This window comes from Ixodes scapularis, unplaced genomic scaffold, assembly GCF_016920785.2.
Source record: "Ixodes scapularis isolate PalLabHiFi unplaced genomic scaffold, ASM1692078v2 PGA_scaffold1__304_contigs__length_218370807, whole genome shotgun sequence".
Classification (NCBI taxonomy): Eukaryota; Metazoa; Arthropoda; class Arachnida; order Ixodida; family Ixodidae; genus Ixodes; species Ixodes scapularis.
In genome coordinates, this window is record NW_024609846.1 from 198,047,028 (window position 1) to 198,061,810 (window position 14,783).

Genomic DNA, 14,783 nt, shown 5'->3' on the forward strand with positions numbered 1-14,783 from the left:
ACGAAAGTATGACGGAAAGTACGTATATTTATAATGGAAGTTTAGCATAAAAAAAAAAAAGACAGGCAAAATCGAAAAAAAAAACGCTATCCTTTATTTTACTGTTTAAATATATTACGGTTCCTGTAGAAACTGCCCTCTAAGTGGCGCGCTGGGATGAGCGCTAGAAGTTTTCGAGCTCGCAACGGCGCAGCTCCAGTTGTCGGAAGTCGCGGCTTTGACTGCATTCAAGTTGATCGAAAAGCGATTTCTGTGCCCGTGAAGCATCACTTCCAGCTGAGTGGATATCCGCTTTACAGAGATTAATTCAAGACGGCAATTGCAGCTTTGCGCGAACAGCACAGATAGAAAAACGAACAGTACAATATAAATACTGGCTACGAAGGGCCATGCGGGAAAACAAACTCATGGCTTGGAACCACATTGGAGCGGCTCGATTTATTGGCTTTCAAATAATTATGGCATGATCGAGCGTCTTCTTTTTAATAAGAGATTCATCCCCTGAGCCATTAAAAATAGCCTCAGATGTATGACATTGCTGGAAAAAAATGAACATGTTCGGAATATTTTTTTTTTGCTTAGGGAGTCACCGAAAAATTCTGTACGTTCAAAACGACCACTATAAAAGACGGAAACGCAGGGCTGGGTAGTAGTGATCGGGGTAGTGTGCTGTTGTATTGATGTTTGTATGTGCGATGCCTGTGTATGCGTTCAATATATGTCGACCTGATGTTTGTAGTGCTCTACGTGTCTATGTGTTAGAGAATCCGAAGAAAAGGAAACGGTGGCGTAAGGAAATAAAAATATTTTTTTTGTAAAACATGAATTGGGCGGTACCTAGCGCCACCTAGCCTAGCTACGTGCGATTACTCTGCTTGACCCTGCCATCTGGTGGCAAGCGATTTAACATCCTTTTACGCTACGCGGCTACGCCATAATTTCGTGTTACCGTGCTGAGATAAGCCAAGAGGTTGCTTCGGATTTGCTTTTTTCTGAGAGCGGCTTTTGGCAGCTTTTGGTTTTGCGAGCGAATGATTTTCACTCCTCCGTGATGTGCGGTTGACGCTACGGTTGACGAAGGAATTGTGGCTCGAGGAATAGCAAAGGTAGGACATAAAGTGCGCGAACTGAGTGCCGGTTGTCTCCGTTGAACATCGCAGTGCTGACGATGAGAAGACTGAGTGACTGCATGCTTCCGAAATGTAAGTTTCTTTACCTGCAGGGGTAAAGAAACTTCGGAAATAAATACAGTTCGCGGAAAGCTCGTGTTACGTTTTTATTTCCTGCTCCTCTCGCTTCGTGCAATAGACTTAGTGTTCTCGTTAAGCCTTACCGAGCTCGATTTGCTCGATTCGTGGCCGCCATAATGAGATGCAGTCGACGGAGGAACTTTTCCTCCCCTGCTTAAGGGACGAAAGTTTCTCCCTTTCTGAAGGAACATATGTGTCAAGAGCGTTCCTCCCTTTAGGGAGGACTATACTGACCCTTTTTTCTAAGAGTGCGACAACAACTTAGAAACGGGGAAAACGATAGTTTTTCTGGTTTTTCCATAGCGTCCCATGCATTCGGTGGTTTCAATTAATGGCCGCCGGTGGCGACACTCGGCCTCAGCTGCCGAGTGCCGCTGTCAACATGGTCCGCGATCCAGCCAATAGAGATCAATGGTCGTTACTCCGAAGCCTAGCCTATTTATTGGCACTAAGTACGATGACTCTAAGCTTCCACCGCCCTTTCTAAGCGCACCATGGAACTTGCCATTCGCAAGAGATGAAAAGTGCCGTCACGGCACATTGACCACGAACGCGAATTCAAATATACGTTGACGGATGGATTGTTGTCGTGCGCTTACGTCCGAGTGACGCAGTGCTCGTGTCCAATGCGTGAGTTGGGGTAGGCTTAGATAAAGCCCCTTAATACTTCGTTTTACAAGTAATGAAAACTAATACAAATGGCAAAGCACAATCCGCTCGAACAAAATGGCGTCATTCAGTTCAGTATTCTGCTGTGCGCCGCCATTCGCTTCCTAAACTTTGCACTGCCAAATTCTCCATAGCATCATTTATTTTCTTCTTCTTCTTGTACCTCCTCCTCTGACGCGCACACCTTTTATATTTATGTTTTGCTTTTTTACACCCGCGCGTCGAGTGTAGCACCGCCTGGAATGACGGCCTTCCGATAGACCGACACGCGGGTTTGACGTCACGGATCTGCGGCGGCGCTGCGATCGCGCCAGAGCCGGATGGTGTGGGCCAAAGCGCGCACGTTTTGCCTGGGCGACATAGCATTTTAGCATGCCGCGAAGCTGTGTTGCCGTTAATTCCATCGAAAGGTACAGCAAAGGTAGCGGAGTGAGCTTCCACAAGTTCCCGGCAGACTCTGAAAAACACAGAGAGTGGATAATATCTGTGGATTGAAAAGAATGGTCCCTTCGCGTAAACGACTGTTTGTTCAGCAAGCGCTTTCTTGAAGGCAACTGCGGCTTTCATTTCAATTTCCGTCAAGAGGATTGTTTATGTTCAGGAAAACCGTCGTCTGATCGAGACCACCGGGATTTTATTCCCACGGTGTTCGCGCACAAAGCACCAGCCAAGCGCCCGTCAGAGGCTCGATCGCGCCCGTGCTACCAAGCTGAAGGGGATCGGCGACAGAACGGCAGTGTTGTAGGCGTTACCGAAAAAAAGCAACGAAATACGTTACTCATTACTTGCAAATAAAAGGTTCGCGTTACCGTTACCGATAAAAAGTAACCTAGGTTACTTCTGCATTACCTTTTAAATTATGATTTAACACGTTTTACTGTTTTGACACATTATGTTTATGCAGAAACTGAACATAATTACTTTATTTCTTTTTACCGTTCCACCTGAATACTCACAAGAAAAAACGCAAAGAAAAACGCAGAAATTCGCATGGCTTGACGCCTAAAAACAGGGAGAAATTGAAGTGTAATTGTTTTAGGATTTGGGAAGTAGTAACGAGTAACGCAACTACGTTAACTGAAATAGTAACATAAGTACGTTGCCTGTCACTGTTTCGAAAAAGTAACAAGTACGTTACTACGTTACTGAAAAAAGTAACGTGTACCTGGTAACGCCGTTACTTCTAAGGTGTTACCGCCAAGACTGCAGAACGGACAAAGCGTTGCTGCTTGTCATGCCTTGTAGTCATGAGGGTAGGTTAAAATACCGTACCTTGACTTGAAGACGCTGTGTGTATTTAATCAACTAACAAATACACTTCCGCAGACCCACAGTCTGCTGATCCCGCCGGCAGTGCGAAAACCGACTCGAAGTAATCGGAGGCCTCGAGAGACTTGTACGCCTGCACCATGTCGGCCGTGAACTGGTTATGCCCCCCCCCCCCCCCCTCGAAATCTTCCATTTTGCTGGGACCCTCCCTTCCCCCCTCGCCCTCATACAACATTTTGTGATGGGCTGCCCCCCCCCCCCCCCCCCCCCCCCCGAAACTAAATCCTGGCTACGTGCCTGCTAGGTTCTGTCCCCCAGGGGGTCCGATGTCGGGGTAACGCCGACTAGGTTCGACCGGAAAAAGAATTCGCGGCTCCCTCGCCGGGGGAAGAGGCGGGTGGTGCGTGTTTTTGAGTGTTATTGCCCGCTCTTCCAAAGGTCTTCCTAGCGATCACCCCTACGACCTGGAAATAGTTAAACAAATGAAGGAGCTACTCTTTTTTTTTTTAAGGTGCTAGGCTCGGTAGCGCAAGCCATCAACCATTGCGAAGGGTACAGTTGGTAATATCCATCCATCTATCCATCCATCCAACGCCCCCTACGCAGGAAGTCCATACAGCGGTAAAACTTCAGACCCGCACAGATGTATGCAGACTGCAAGGGTGCACAATGCGGAAGGCCTAATAAAGAAAGTTTTCATCAACAGCGTCCTGGCAGCGCCTTGCCCGTTTCCAGCCCATTCGCGAAGCAACAACTGTGTGCACGAGAACGGGAAGGTGCCGATTAACTTTCACCCGATCCAAGGTACAGCCCACGGGGAAGAAAAACAAAGCGGCGTCGATTACCTCGCGCTGCCTCAGGTCAGAACGAGTCCGAATGTAGAGTAGAGCGCGTGGATTTCTTCCACGCTTCCTCGAGCCATAGGGCATACTTTGTCCGGCCCACACTCGCCAACCCGTACAAACTGATCGCTTGCAAGAAAATAAATGTTGGTGTAAACGGAAAGCTAAACAACGAAGGCGTGCCTCAATGCTCCTTTTTTTCATCGCGATCCGTAACCGAGTTTTACGAGTAGGTATTTGGGTGAAAATTAAATGTCAAAATCAAGCTTTTCCGCAAAGTGAGCGTGCGAGGCAGAGGTGGACCAATGGCCAAAACGATTGAGCGTATAACGGAGTTCCACGGGCTCCATTAATCGGATCAAATTTGGTGTTGTGTCAAACGAACGCAAGGTATCTGGCACGCGGATGACCGAGAATTCATTTCGACGGAATCTTTTAACGTGCCAACAAAATTTCGGTTACAGGGATGGTGACTTTTCCGCAATAAGCCTCCGTCAAATGTCGGGCACCTCGGCCGGGATTTGAACCCGGCACCGAAGAAGGCCAGCGTTTTGGCTCAGAGTTATCGAGATCCCATGGGCACCCGATCCTTACACTATAGATGTCACCGCAATATGCATGTTTACTCCTTAATTATATAAAAATTTGACTCGGAAATCGCATATTACGAAGAATCATTTCTGTGGTCTCAACATATGAAACCATACTAAAACGGAAAGTTAGGCTAGTTGGTATGAATCCATATTGAAAAACAGCGCGAATAACACACGGACAAGGAGAAGAAAACAGCGCCTCGTCCTGTGTGTTCTCTCCTCCGTGTCCGTGTGTTACTCGCGCTGTTTTTCAATATGAAACCAGTATGAAGGCCACAGGATTTGTACTCGTTTTATCCATGGTGCATCAGAATGAATGCAGCAGTCGATAGCTTCTAGGTTTAGCACTCTTCAGACTGGTCAACATTTGAGCTATGACTTATGTCTTTCTAAAAATGCAGCGCGTGCGCTGAAGTGTACGTAAATTAATTGAAGAAGTTCAACGTTTTGCATTGTAGCTAAGTGAGAGTGCGGTTGGCGATACGAATGGATGTGGCCAATCGGGCAGAGCTTAAAGCGTACAACCTTACTGCTTTCGTCGTTTTTCGCTTTATCTCATCGAATCATGTATCATCAATGTAACTTCCCCATTGAGAATATTTATTTGCAGATGATTGCGCGGTGTAGACGTGTATGAAGAAGGGGGAGGGCTCCAGGCAACAGCAGGCTGACCTAGATCAAAGAGAACATTGGTGCGAAGAAAGGCGGTTGCAACTTGACGTAAACAAATGTGTTCATGTTAGCTTCGCACGTGAGAAAAATAAGTTTTAAACACAGAATTACTTATAATATGAGCTAGTAACGATGAGAATAAGGTAAAATACCTCGGAGTCATTTTGTCATCCGACTGCACGTGTGATTCGCAGATTGATGATGCCATTATGAGGGCGGGTCGCGCACTTTTTTGTTCAAAGAAACCTGAAAAATGCTACGCAAAATATAAAAGAACTAGTATATTTTGCCTATGTACAGCCAATTCTAGATTACGCATGCACTGTGTGGGACCCTTCCAAAACAAAATCGCATTGATGGCTTGAAAAAAATACAAAAATCGTGCTGCACGCTTCGTCCTGGGCCAGTACGACCGTTGTTTTAGTGTAACTAACATGAAACAATCACTAGGATGGTGGTCATTGGATCTTGGGCGAAAATATTTACGGTTAAAATTTGTATACAACATTTATCATGAAGCTACTGGTATTATTAATGATCATGTGCTCAAGATACTCGAATACTCTACCAGGACGGAGCTCTGTGAAAATTTGTCTTGTCAGGACAGGTCAGAGACTGGACATAAATGTATAGTTTGTGCTGCAAATCCTGAAACTTTTTTTTCGTTATTCTTGGCCCCGTGCCATATTGCCGCTGCAGGAGTTCATTCTTACACTGTACACCCTTTATTCTCCGAATAAAGAATGTACAGGGAGCGCGCCGTGACGTCTCTGCGTTTGCGTTTCCTTTCCCTGCTTGTTTCGCCCCGTTCTTTTCCGTGACCTGGACTTGCCTAATCGTGACGTCACAAGTTGTGAACCTTGCATCCCATCCGTAGACTTTGTATCCACACCCAAAGCGCATCCGGAAAATTCGGAACCGCATCCCACCCTCAATCTGCGCATTCATGTCACAGTTACATCATGAAATCGAGCGAGACTTAAAATAAACAGCGTCTGGAATACCTCATAAGCTGTTTGCTTTGTGCAGTGGACTCTTCGAGTCAGAACGCGGGGAAAGTAAATTTATCGTATTCAGTTTCATCGCATATGTATTATAAGCGATCATCCTTCCAGAGATACTTCGTGTCGCTGGAAAAAATGATCGCAGTTCTGAGATCGTCCCAGGAGTCAGCGACACTCTGTCCAGAAGATCCGCTCAAAAGAAATAACTTTTTGTTCATAATTTTTTGTTCCTTGTTTCTTCGTAGCACCCACTTTAAGTAGACGCGTATTTTCTAAATATGAAAATCAATGAAGGACAAACTATTAACATTGTGTAATTTTATTTAGGTCATACGATAAAAATGTGGGAGAGGAAAGGCGCTCAATCACCGCAGCGAAAGTACTCGCATATACGTGGTACGACGCCAGATACACCGCTGCTACAATCTCCCAATATTCAGTAAAGGCAACACCTGTGGGTTTCCGTTTTATACATGAATCCGCACCTGCGTTCTCCGAGCCACATATGTACCCAACTGTCAAAACACACACACCGCCCCGTTTTATTTGTTGAGGGGGCTTCTACTTTCTTGCGGCTTGTACGTGTTCGGTTGTTTTTTTTTGCCCAAAGAACATTTTCCGCTCTTTCGCTGCCAAACAATAACACGCTTTCTCAAGACAATTAATGTCCCTGCATTTTTTTTTTTTTTTTTTTTTTGAGGGACAGAAATTTTGGCGCAACTGAACGATCTAAAGCGATTTTTGGTGAGAATCAGGTATTTCTTGGCGTGAAGACCACTTTTCTCTCCTATTGATACCTTCTTTCTAAGATAGTAATTTGCTCCCAAAAAAAACATTCGATGATGCAGTTTATAGTCTCACTTACCTTTTCACTGAATATTGTGCGGTCGCACACGTTTATGAGCCGCTTCGGCAAAAGATGTAGATCCGGACCCGCGCGCGGATATCCGCCTCCGATCCGCTTCCGCAGCCCCTACCCCTAGCAAACGCATTCGATCCGCAATCCGCCAAATCTGATAGTTTTGTGTGCATCCCCGAGTTGACTGCGGATATCCGCCGATGATCCGCGGGGTAACCCGCCGATATGCAGGGCTCTGCATATCAGTTGAGAACTTCCAAGTTTGATGGCGTGCGTAAAAAGCACGTTGCAAGCTTGGAGTCATGGAAGCCGTCGAAGTTCACATTCTCACATTGCTCCTTTTTCCGTCGATAAAAGCCAAATTTATTCTTCTAAAGATGTCATAGTGAGCTTCACAAAAACAATTAGCCCGAAAGACAAATGACAAGTTTAAGATTGGACAAGACAACCGCTTGTCCTGGTAACTATCTTTCGCGCGAAATGTTTTTGCGGTGCTTAATCAAGTGAGCCATCAACCTGTATTTTCATAATCGTTTGTCCATCGTAAAAACATGACCTCAGCGAAAATTTTAGGCGCGCACGTCGCCGACAGTCTCGTTTAGTGGCTGTTGCCTCTCTAAAAGTGCGAATTGACTACGGGTGTATGGAAAATAATTACGCTCGAAGCAATTCTAAAAACCTGCTGCCTCATTCCTGACCCCCCACAGGGAAAGCGCGCTCCTCCAGGCTCCCCGTGGCCGGCACCGCAAGCCTGGAAGGCGTCTACCCTCCAGAGGACCCTGGACCCCGAATCCTTCATCCTCACGTCCGACGCCGCAGAGGAGTGCGACGTAGTTTCCAAGGCCCTGGCACGCTACCACAAGCTGGTGTTTGTCAACCGGCCCATGAGCGTGGACAACGAGACGCTCAAGGACGTGCTGCCAGCCCTCAGAGTGCAGGTGGACAAGTACAAAGAAGAGCACTGCATGTACCCGCAGCACAAAGATGACGAGAGCTGTGCGTTCACTCTCCTTCTTGTCTTCTCACTGGTGTTCAGAAATACTGCGTAAACAAATCCTTGTCCCCTTAAAAAAAAAAGAAAGAAACGCGAAAGGTACATTGTTTTTATTTCTTATTTATTTAGCAATACTGCTAATCTCTCAAGGAGATTTTCGCAGGTAGGAACAACAAAAACAAACAATACATAGGGAACGATGAGAGGAGCAGACACGTAGAGTATACACTCTAAGAAAAAGTTTGTGCGTCTACTTTCACGCACAACCCTCGGAGAGCCAATCGCCGCAACTTACAGAGGCAGCTCTGCGAATGACACTGCCGAAACGTATGTTTAGACCAAAAAATGCAGTCTGAGTTGTGACATTAAGCAATGCAAAACGTCACGCTTGCATTGCTCAATGTCACAACCCAGATCGCCCTTTTTGGTCTAAACATATGTTTCGGCATTGTCATTCGCTGAGCTGCCTCCGTAAGTTGCGGTGATTGGCTCTCCGAGTGTTGTGCGGGAAAGCAGACGCACGTGCTTTTTTTAGAGTGTACAATCGATGCGTAAAATGAACGACACCGATCAAATCATTCGAGACGTGCAGCAAACCATTGAACACATTCCTCGCCAACTGTTTCCCCGGGAAGCCCGTTGCACTGCTCCACAGTTCGTGGGAAAAATTGAACCTTAAAACAATTATAACGACTTTTAAATGGGACTATGGAGAAACTATGCCTTCGTCTAGTGCAGTAGCCCCATGAAAAAGAAAAAAAAAATTTAATCATTTAGCTTAATTTTATAACCTCCGTTAATTATTTGATATAGAACTTTTAATCTGCATTTCTGATTGCTTTCCGACTGTGACTAACGCCATCTCCATGCACAACACTAGGAAGTGATGTCCTCCCACGCACGCGTTAAAATAAACCTTACAGCTCTATTTTGAGCCCTAACTAATTTCGCTGTTTCGTTTTGTAAGGGGATCCCAAATAAAGTTACCGAATTCCAACATCGGCCCAATGATAGTTTTATAAGCTAGTAATCTAGTATCTGAGTTAAAATATATGTAAGTTCTTTTTAAGAAAATAACTTACGAAGACAATTGGAAGAAACATAATCACTGTGCTTGTTCCAGCTTAAATTGCTGGCCATCTAAAGTTCTATATATTTGCATTCTGAAACCTCCGAAAGGTTCTGATTATATAACGTATATTTAAATTGGTGGGTGTTCGTTTTATGAGTTACATACGAAAACCTGGGTCATGGCCCAAAATTTACTCGATCTTACTCCAGGGTAAAGGCCCGTTCACACTCTTGCGACCGAGTACGACCGAGAGAGACCAGACCGGTTTTTAAGCCTCTTGCGATCTCTTAGGACCAGCTCCGCTGCTGCGCATCCGGTCCTAAGAAGTCGCAAAAGGCTTAAAATCCGGTCTGGTCTTAAGGCCCGTTCACACTCTTGCAACCTCTTAAACCTGGGTTCCTTAAAACTTCTTAAACCGGAGAACACACTGGCGCCATCTATTGAGAAGCAGTGTAAACTCGGCGGTCCGGCATATCTTTTTTTATTTCTCGCGCATTATCCTTTCTTTTTTGGCTCGAAAAACTTTTGTCAATGTTATAAACGAGCCTTTCTATGGGTATTACGCACATTTGACCTCGGAAATCCCGCAAAACCTTCGCTCTTGTGAAATGCAGTTCCAGGGTCACCGCATAGATGACGCCACAATGCCAGTGTGTTCCGTCATTCTGAAAACATTTAAGAAGTTTTAAGAGATCTCGTCTCTCTCAGTCGTACTCGGTCGCAAGAGTGTGAACGGGCCTTTACTCGGTCGCAAGAGTGTGAACGGCGCTTAAGGGTTTTGTAGCTTCGCGTTTCAAAGCCTACCCGCGTCCAGCGCTTTTCAATCTGTGATGTCACGTGACACGACCCGCCGGAGTAACTCGGATCCATTTGGGTAAGATTTGGAACACAGCCCTTTTAATCGGAATTTATGCGCATCTGCTAAGAGCGGCACCACTTCACAATCAAATCCAGAACTTGTTTCAACCTGCATTGATCACTAGAATCCTTTACCTTGTAATAAAAGCGCGCAATTATCTGCAGATCATCTCACTTCCGAAAACATTTCATGCGCAATGTCATTAAAAAAAATTAAAGAGGTCCCAGAACCGATCGTTTGGGAACCTATGAATCAATAAGTAGAAGAGGAATTATAATCGAAGTAATGTTGTCGGTTAGAGAGGTATGCCACAATGATCGAAGTTGTCGAGCTGATAATTTTTTTTTTAGAACATCGCGTAACTTATTATGCGAGAACGTGTCAAAACCAACACAAAATAAAAAAACACATTGATTTCCCTACCTCTATTTATAGCTGATGCAAATTTACGGGTAATTACAGCTAACTGTGCGCTTGTAAAAAAAAAAAAGGCACTTAATCCGTGATTTTCTTTGTCAAAACACCGTCATCGAGAAATTCCACAACATGTCTATGCATTGCATATTCTAGCAGCTTGCGCATTAACGAGTAATTATTTAAACATAGGGTGTTTTTTAAGGCTTTACATACTTGTCCTAAAAAGGTGTTAAAGCTACGTTAATGCGGTGTGTTCAGGTGAGTTATACGTTTGAGGGACAGAATATAGGGGAATAATTGGTCGCGATGAATGGGTTAATTAACTTCTAATGATTGGAGATAAAGATATCATTCCAATGATACATTTGCTGAGGGTCTTCAAAACCCTTTATATGAGTACATTTTAGGAATATTTTGGGCGCGTGGGAGGCTCGATGGTTTCCCAGGCGTGTAACAGCTGCGCGACGCTAGGGATGCGAAAACGCGGCTCTAATGTCTCAATTATCATTCCCGTTTTATCACAGCCAATATTGCGCCCGTTGCAGAAGTGGAGCTCATGCGCGGTGTCAGGAAGCCCAAAAGATATTATCTCCAGGACGGTTGTAATATTTCTGTACGACGAGAAACCGTTTCCTGTGATTTTTGATAAAAGTTGAGATAACTGGAAACAATGATTTTAAGCACCAAGGGAGCTGAACTGTGCTCAGTGACTCTATTGTTCTTCCGGAAGTAAGTGCAGGCGTCTGCCGGTATCTGGTTAAGAACAGTGCACCAAGCAGCATTGGTGGTCGCCATGTGTTAAGGGGGGGGGGGGGGGGGGGGGGGCAATGGCATACCCAGAAAAAACAATTTCTGAAAAAAAAAAGGTTGATTTCGAAGAATGCCATATTTACATCCACCAAAATCTAGAGAGTATTCCCAGAAAGTTTCATTAGTTTACGGTGCATTGTTAATTTTTTTATACATTATTTTCGGTCCACCGAAGGGAAAGGGTAGAGGTTAAAGCACTTTGAAATCATTTCTCTCCGTTCCACTTTTTGATATAAATTCCATTTTAGTCAATCTAACGTTTGTTAAAAGGAAATGCTCACCCATTGTTTTTCCTAACTGAAATTTTATGGGAAATACCACTGCGAATTTGTTTTTCGTTTTTACTTTCTGGGCGTATTTTACAAAAGACGTTAAGATTTTGTTGACGACATCAAAATCTAAAAGTTTATTTTATTTTTTACTGCGATGTAGCATAAAATAAATTAATTCTTGGAAATTTTTCTTTCACAGTTCCTCTCTCCAGGCATTCTGCTGCAGATCTAGTGAAGAAAAACGTTGGATATTACATTAGGTTTCTAACGATAGTTTTACTGAACAAAGTAAGTGTGTTCCTGGTTTAAACCGACTACAAGTTATTTTACAATTCATGTACACAAATGAAATTTCGCACTGCATTCTTCCTCGCAACTGCCAGTATATAGTGTAAATTTCATTCATACTCAGCCAAAGGTTCAAAAGGGTTGTCTTGGGTTGTGTCCCCCTTAAGAGGATATCGCAGTAGAATTTTATCTCCGATAGGGACTTTTCCAGAATCCAGATGGCACTGGGGAGGAAGCCTTTCCACTCAACTGCTTACGCGATATTGTCACAAATGACAAGGCGACGAACAAGGAATAAGCGAGGAAACTGAAACGTTCAATGGGGTGAACTTGTGCCCAAAAACAAAGAAGGAAACAGAAGCTAACAGCAGAACGTCGCGGGCGTCGAAGTCGGCGTAACAGCAGAGTCGAACGCTGGGGCGAAACTGACTCTGGCTCGCTACGCGAAGCCCCTTAAATACACGCGTGGGCTTCTGAAATAATCGGCGCAGAAAGTTGGACGCGTAGAACATTCGGACCTCGAACAGGCACCAGGATTCTCAAGTTTACCAGAACACTAAATTTCAGGGATTGCAGCGACTTATAAGACACCTCGCTCCCAGGAATCGAACCCTGCCTTTTCGCGTGGGTCGTCTTTTAAAAATAAAAAAATAGAAATGAAGAAAAAGCTCGTCTTTTTGCTCCGGCTATCACCGGACGGCTTGACCCTGAAAGCCCTCCGCCCTGCGAGCGGCGAGAATGGCTTTGTAGGCCATCGCGAAAGGCGCGCTTTGTCCCGTTCTTACCACATTAGGAAGAAAAAAACGCAGTCAAAGAACGCCTCTGTTGAAGATTGTAAAGAATTTGACGCTCACGAAAAAACGCCAAGAAGAATGGAACAACATAAGCGAAACGAGGCGAATGACAGACAGAAGCCGATCGAGACATTTCTGTGTATTAAAAAACAAATACTTCCGACCGTATATAACAATATCAACAATTTACAAGTAGACATTTCCTCTCCTATGCGGGAGACATCGAAACCCGGAGAAACGCTCACCGGAGAAAAGCTCACCGGAGAAAAGCTCACCGGAGAAAAGCTCACCGGAGATAAGCTTACCGGAGAAACCCTCACCGCAAAACCGGCAGAGCGGAAAAAAGCTCACCAGCCATTGAGCGCATGCGGAGTAAAGCTCACCGATTTGTTTTTCTTCTTTTTATATGGAGGCTGTTGGATCACGCGTAACATATATCAATTTATTATCATCAATTCGCTAACTTTGTAAAAAAAGAAAATGTCTTTTTTTGTATTATTTGTTAAGCTTACTGGGTATATTGCTCCCAAATTTAAAATTCCTGGCGAGTGTTTTCTGTGGTTTATTCTCTAGGTAACCAAAGCTTAACTGAAAATTTTATGAACTTGAAGAACAGGCAAAAGTTAGAAAACTTTTTAATTCTACCTAAAACCTGACTGAAAACCGGCATCGTCTTTCAGGCCCGTGGGATCTTCAACGGTTCCGATATAAAAAAAAAAGGTTCGGATCGAATGCCGAAGTCACGAATCTCGGAAGAAAAGCTAATAGAAGAAAATCTCATCGCGAGACCGACCGACGCGGAGGAAAGCTCATCGGCCTCTTGATGAATATGGTGGGAACTCACCTACGATTTTCGCTTTCGGAAATGGCATTCTTTTGGTATATGAATAATAACAGCATTATTTTCCGTATTTTTTTTTATTTGTAGTAACTTATAATTTCTGGTGTGATGGGTCCTGACACAATTTGGGTGCAATGACCGGGACGTTTCGGCACGTGTTGTGTCAGTGTGGCTTCAATTGACTTGGCGGAAAAAGAGTTAGTGTTCTTGCGGTCCGTGGCGGGGCCGCCGATTGGTTGAGATGTGGTGTGGTGACGCAGTGTGTTTCTACGCTGAGGCTCTTGAATTAAGTCAGTTGAAAGTTAGCGCTCTGTGGTGTCTGTTCTTCCTATGTCCTTGTCTTAAAGCGCAATCATGTTTTCTCACGTACAATACCAACTCACCCAACAATCAGCACTTGTCGACCTTAAAGATGCAAGTAGTCCGGGGCGCAATAACACATTGCACAATTTCAAGAGGAAGTACCGCGGTCACACTCATAGATGGCGCCTGCTGACAGCTAGATTTCTGACGTTTTGATGGGCTACAAACTTAGTTAAAATTTATCACCATAAGCATCTCTAATTTATCACCAGGACTTTTTGAATATATCTTTTACAAGATATATTTAAAAACTCCTGGTCTTGAATATGGTCGCGTCTAAATTTCTATTTAGGCCCCGGTTTATTTTTAAACGCTTATGAAGAACGGAACGACAAAAGGGGCTTTTTCAGGCACCTTTAAGTTCCCGTAAAATATTTCAGCTTAAAAATCGGGAAATCTAGCACCGCAATATTACTCAGCTTTTTTTTTTTTTTTTTTTTTATTATCTTTCTATTGCAGCCATTTCCAAGCCAATCCGTTCGGTGGTTCTTGAGAAAAAAATGCTAAAAAGTTGCCATTGGAATTGCATACGGCTCGGGAGCTGCGACATCCTCTTAAGCGCGAAGCGTGTTATTGAATCCCGGTTGGGTGCTGACACAGCCTTTAATGCATGCTCAGGGTACGTTCCCCAGCAATGGTGGATAATTGGTGCAAAAGCTACCAGACGGCGCTATCTTTTGAACAGGTTGTATTCTGAGCCGTGTGGAACTTACATTCTGCAGATACGCTCGTAGTACCGGAGGAAGGAGACGCCCAGCTGCGGTCGAAAACTGTTTGGGGAGCCCTGCGAGGTTAGTCACTCAATCCTTTTGAATCGTTTTTAAAACTCTAATAAATCTTCTGTTTTCGAAATATTCCAGGTTTGGAAACTTTCAGCCAGCTCGTGTATCAAGACCCCGTGACCAAAACTGTGAG

The 14,783-nt window shown here is 44.4% G+C and overlaps 1 protein-coding gene across 1 annotated transcript in view; it reads left to right on the forward strand.

The window, feature by feature from the left end:
• The window catches only part of LOC120836302 (beta-hexosaminidase subunit beta), a 207,811-nt gene that overhangs the window by 164,943 nt on the left and 28,085 nt on the right, over positions 1–14,783 (forward strand). Inside the window, exons 2-4 of the mRNA XM_042291041.1 lie at positions 7,866–8,154; positions 14,591–14,659; positions 14,729–14,778. Coding sequence (XP_042146975.1) covers positions 7,866–8,154; positions 14,591–14,659; positions 14,729–14,778 — 408 coding nt within the window. The remainder of the gene's footprint in view (positions 1–7,865; positions 8,155–14,590; positions 14,660–14,728; positions 14,779–14,783) is intronic.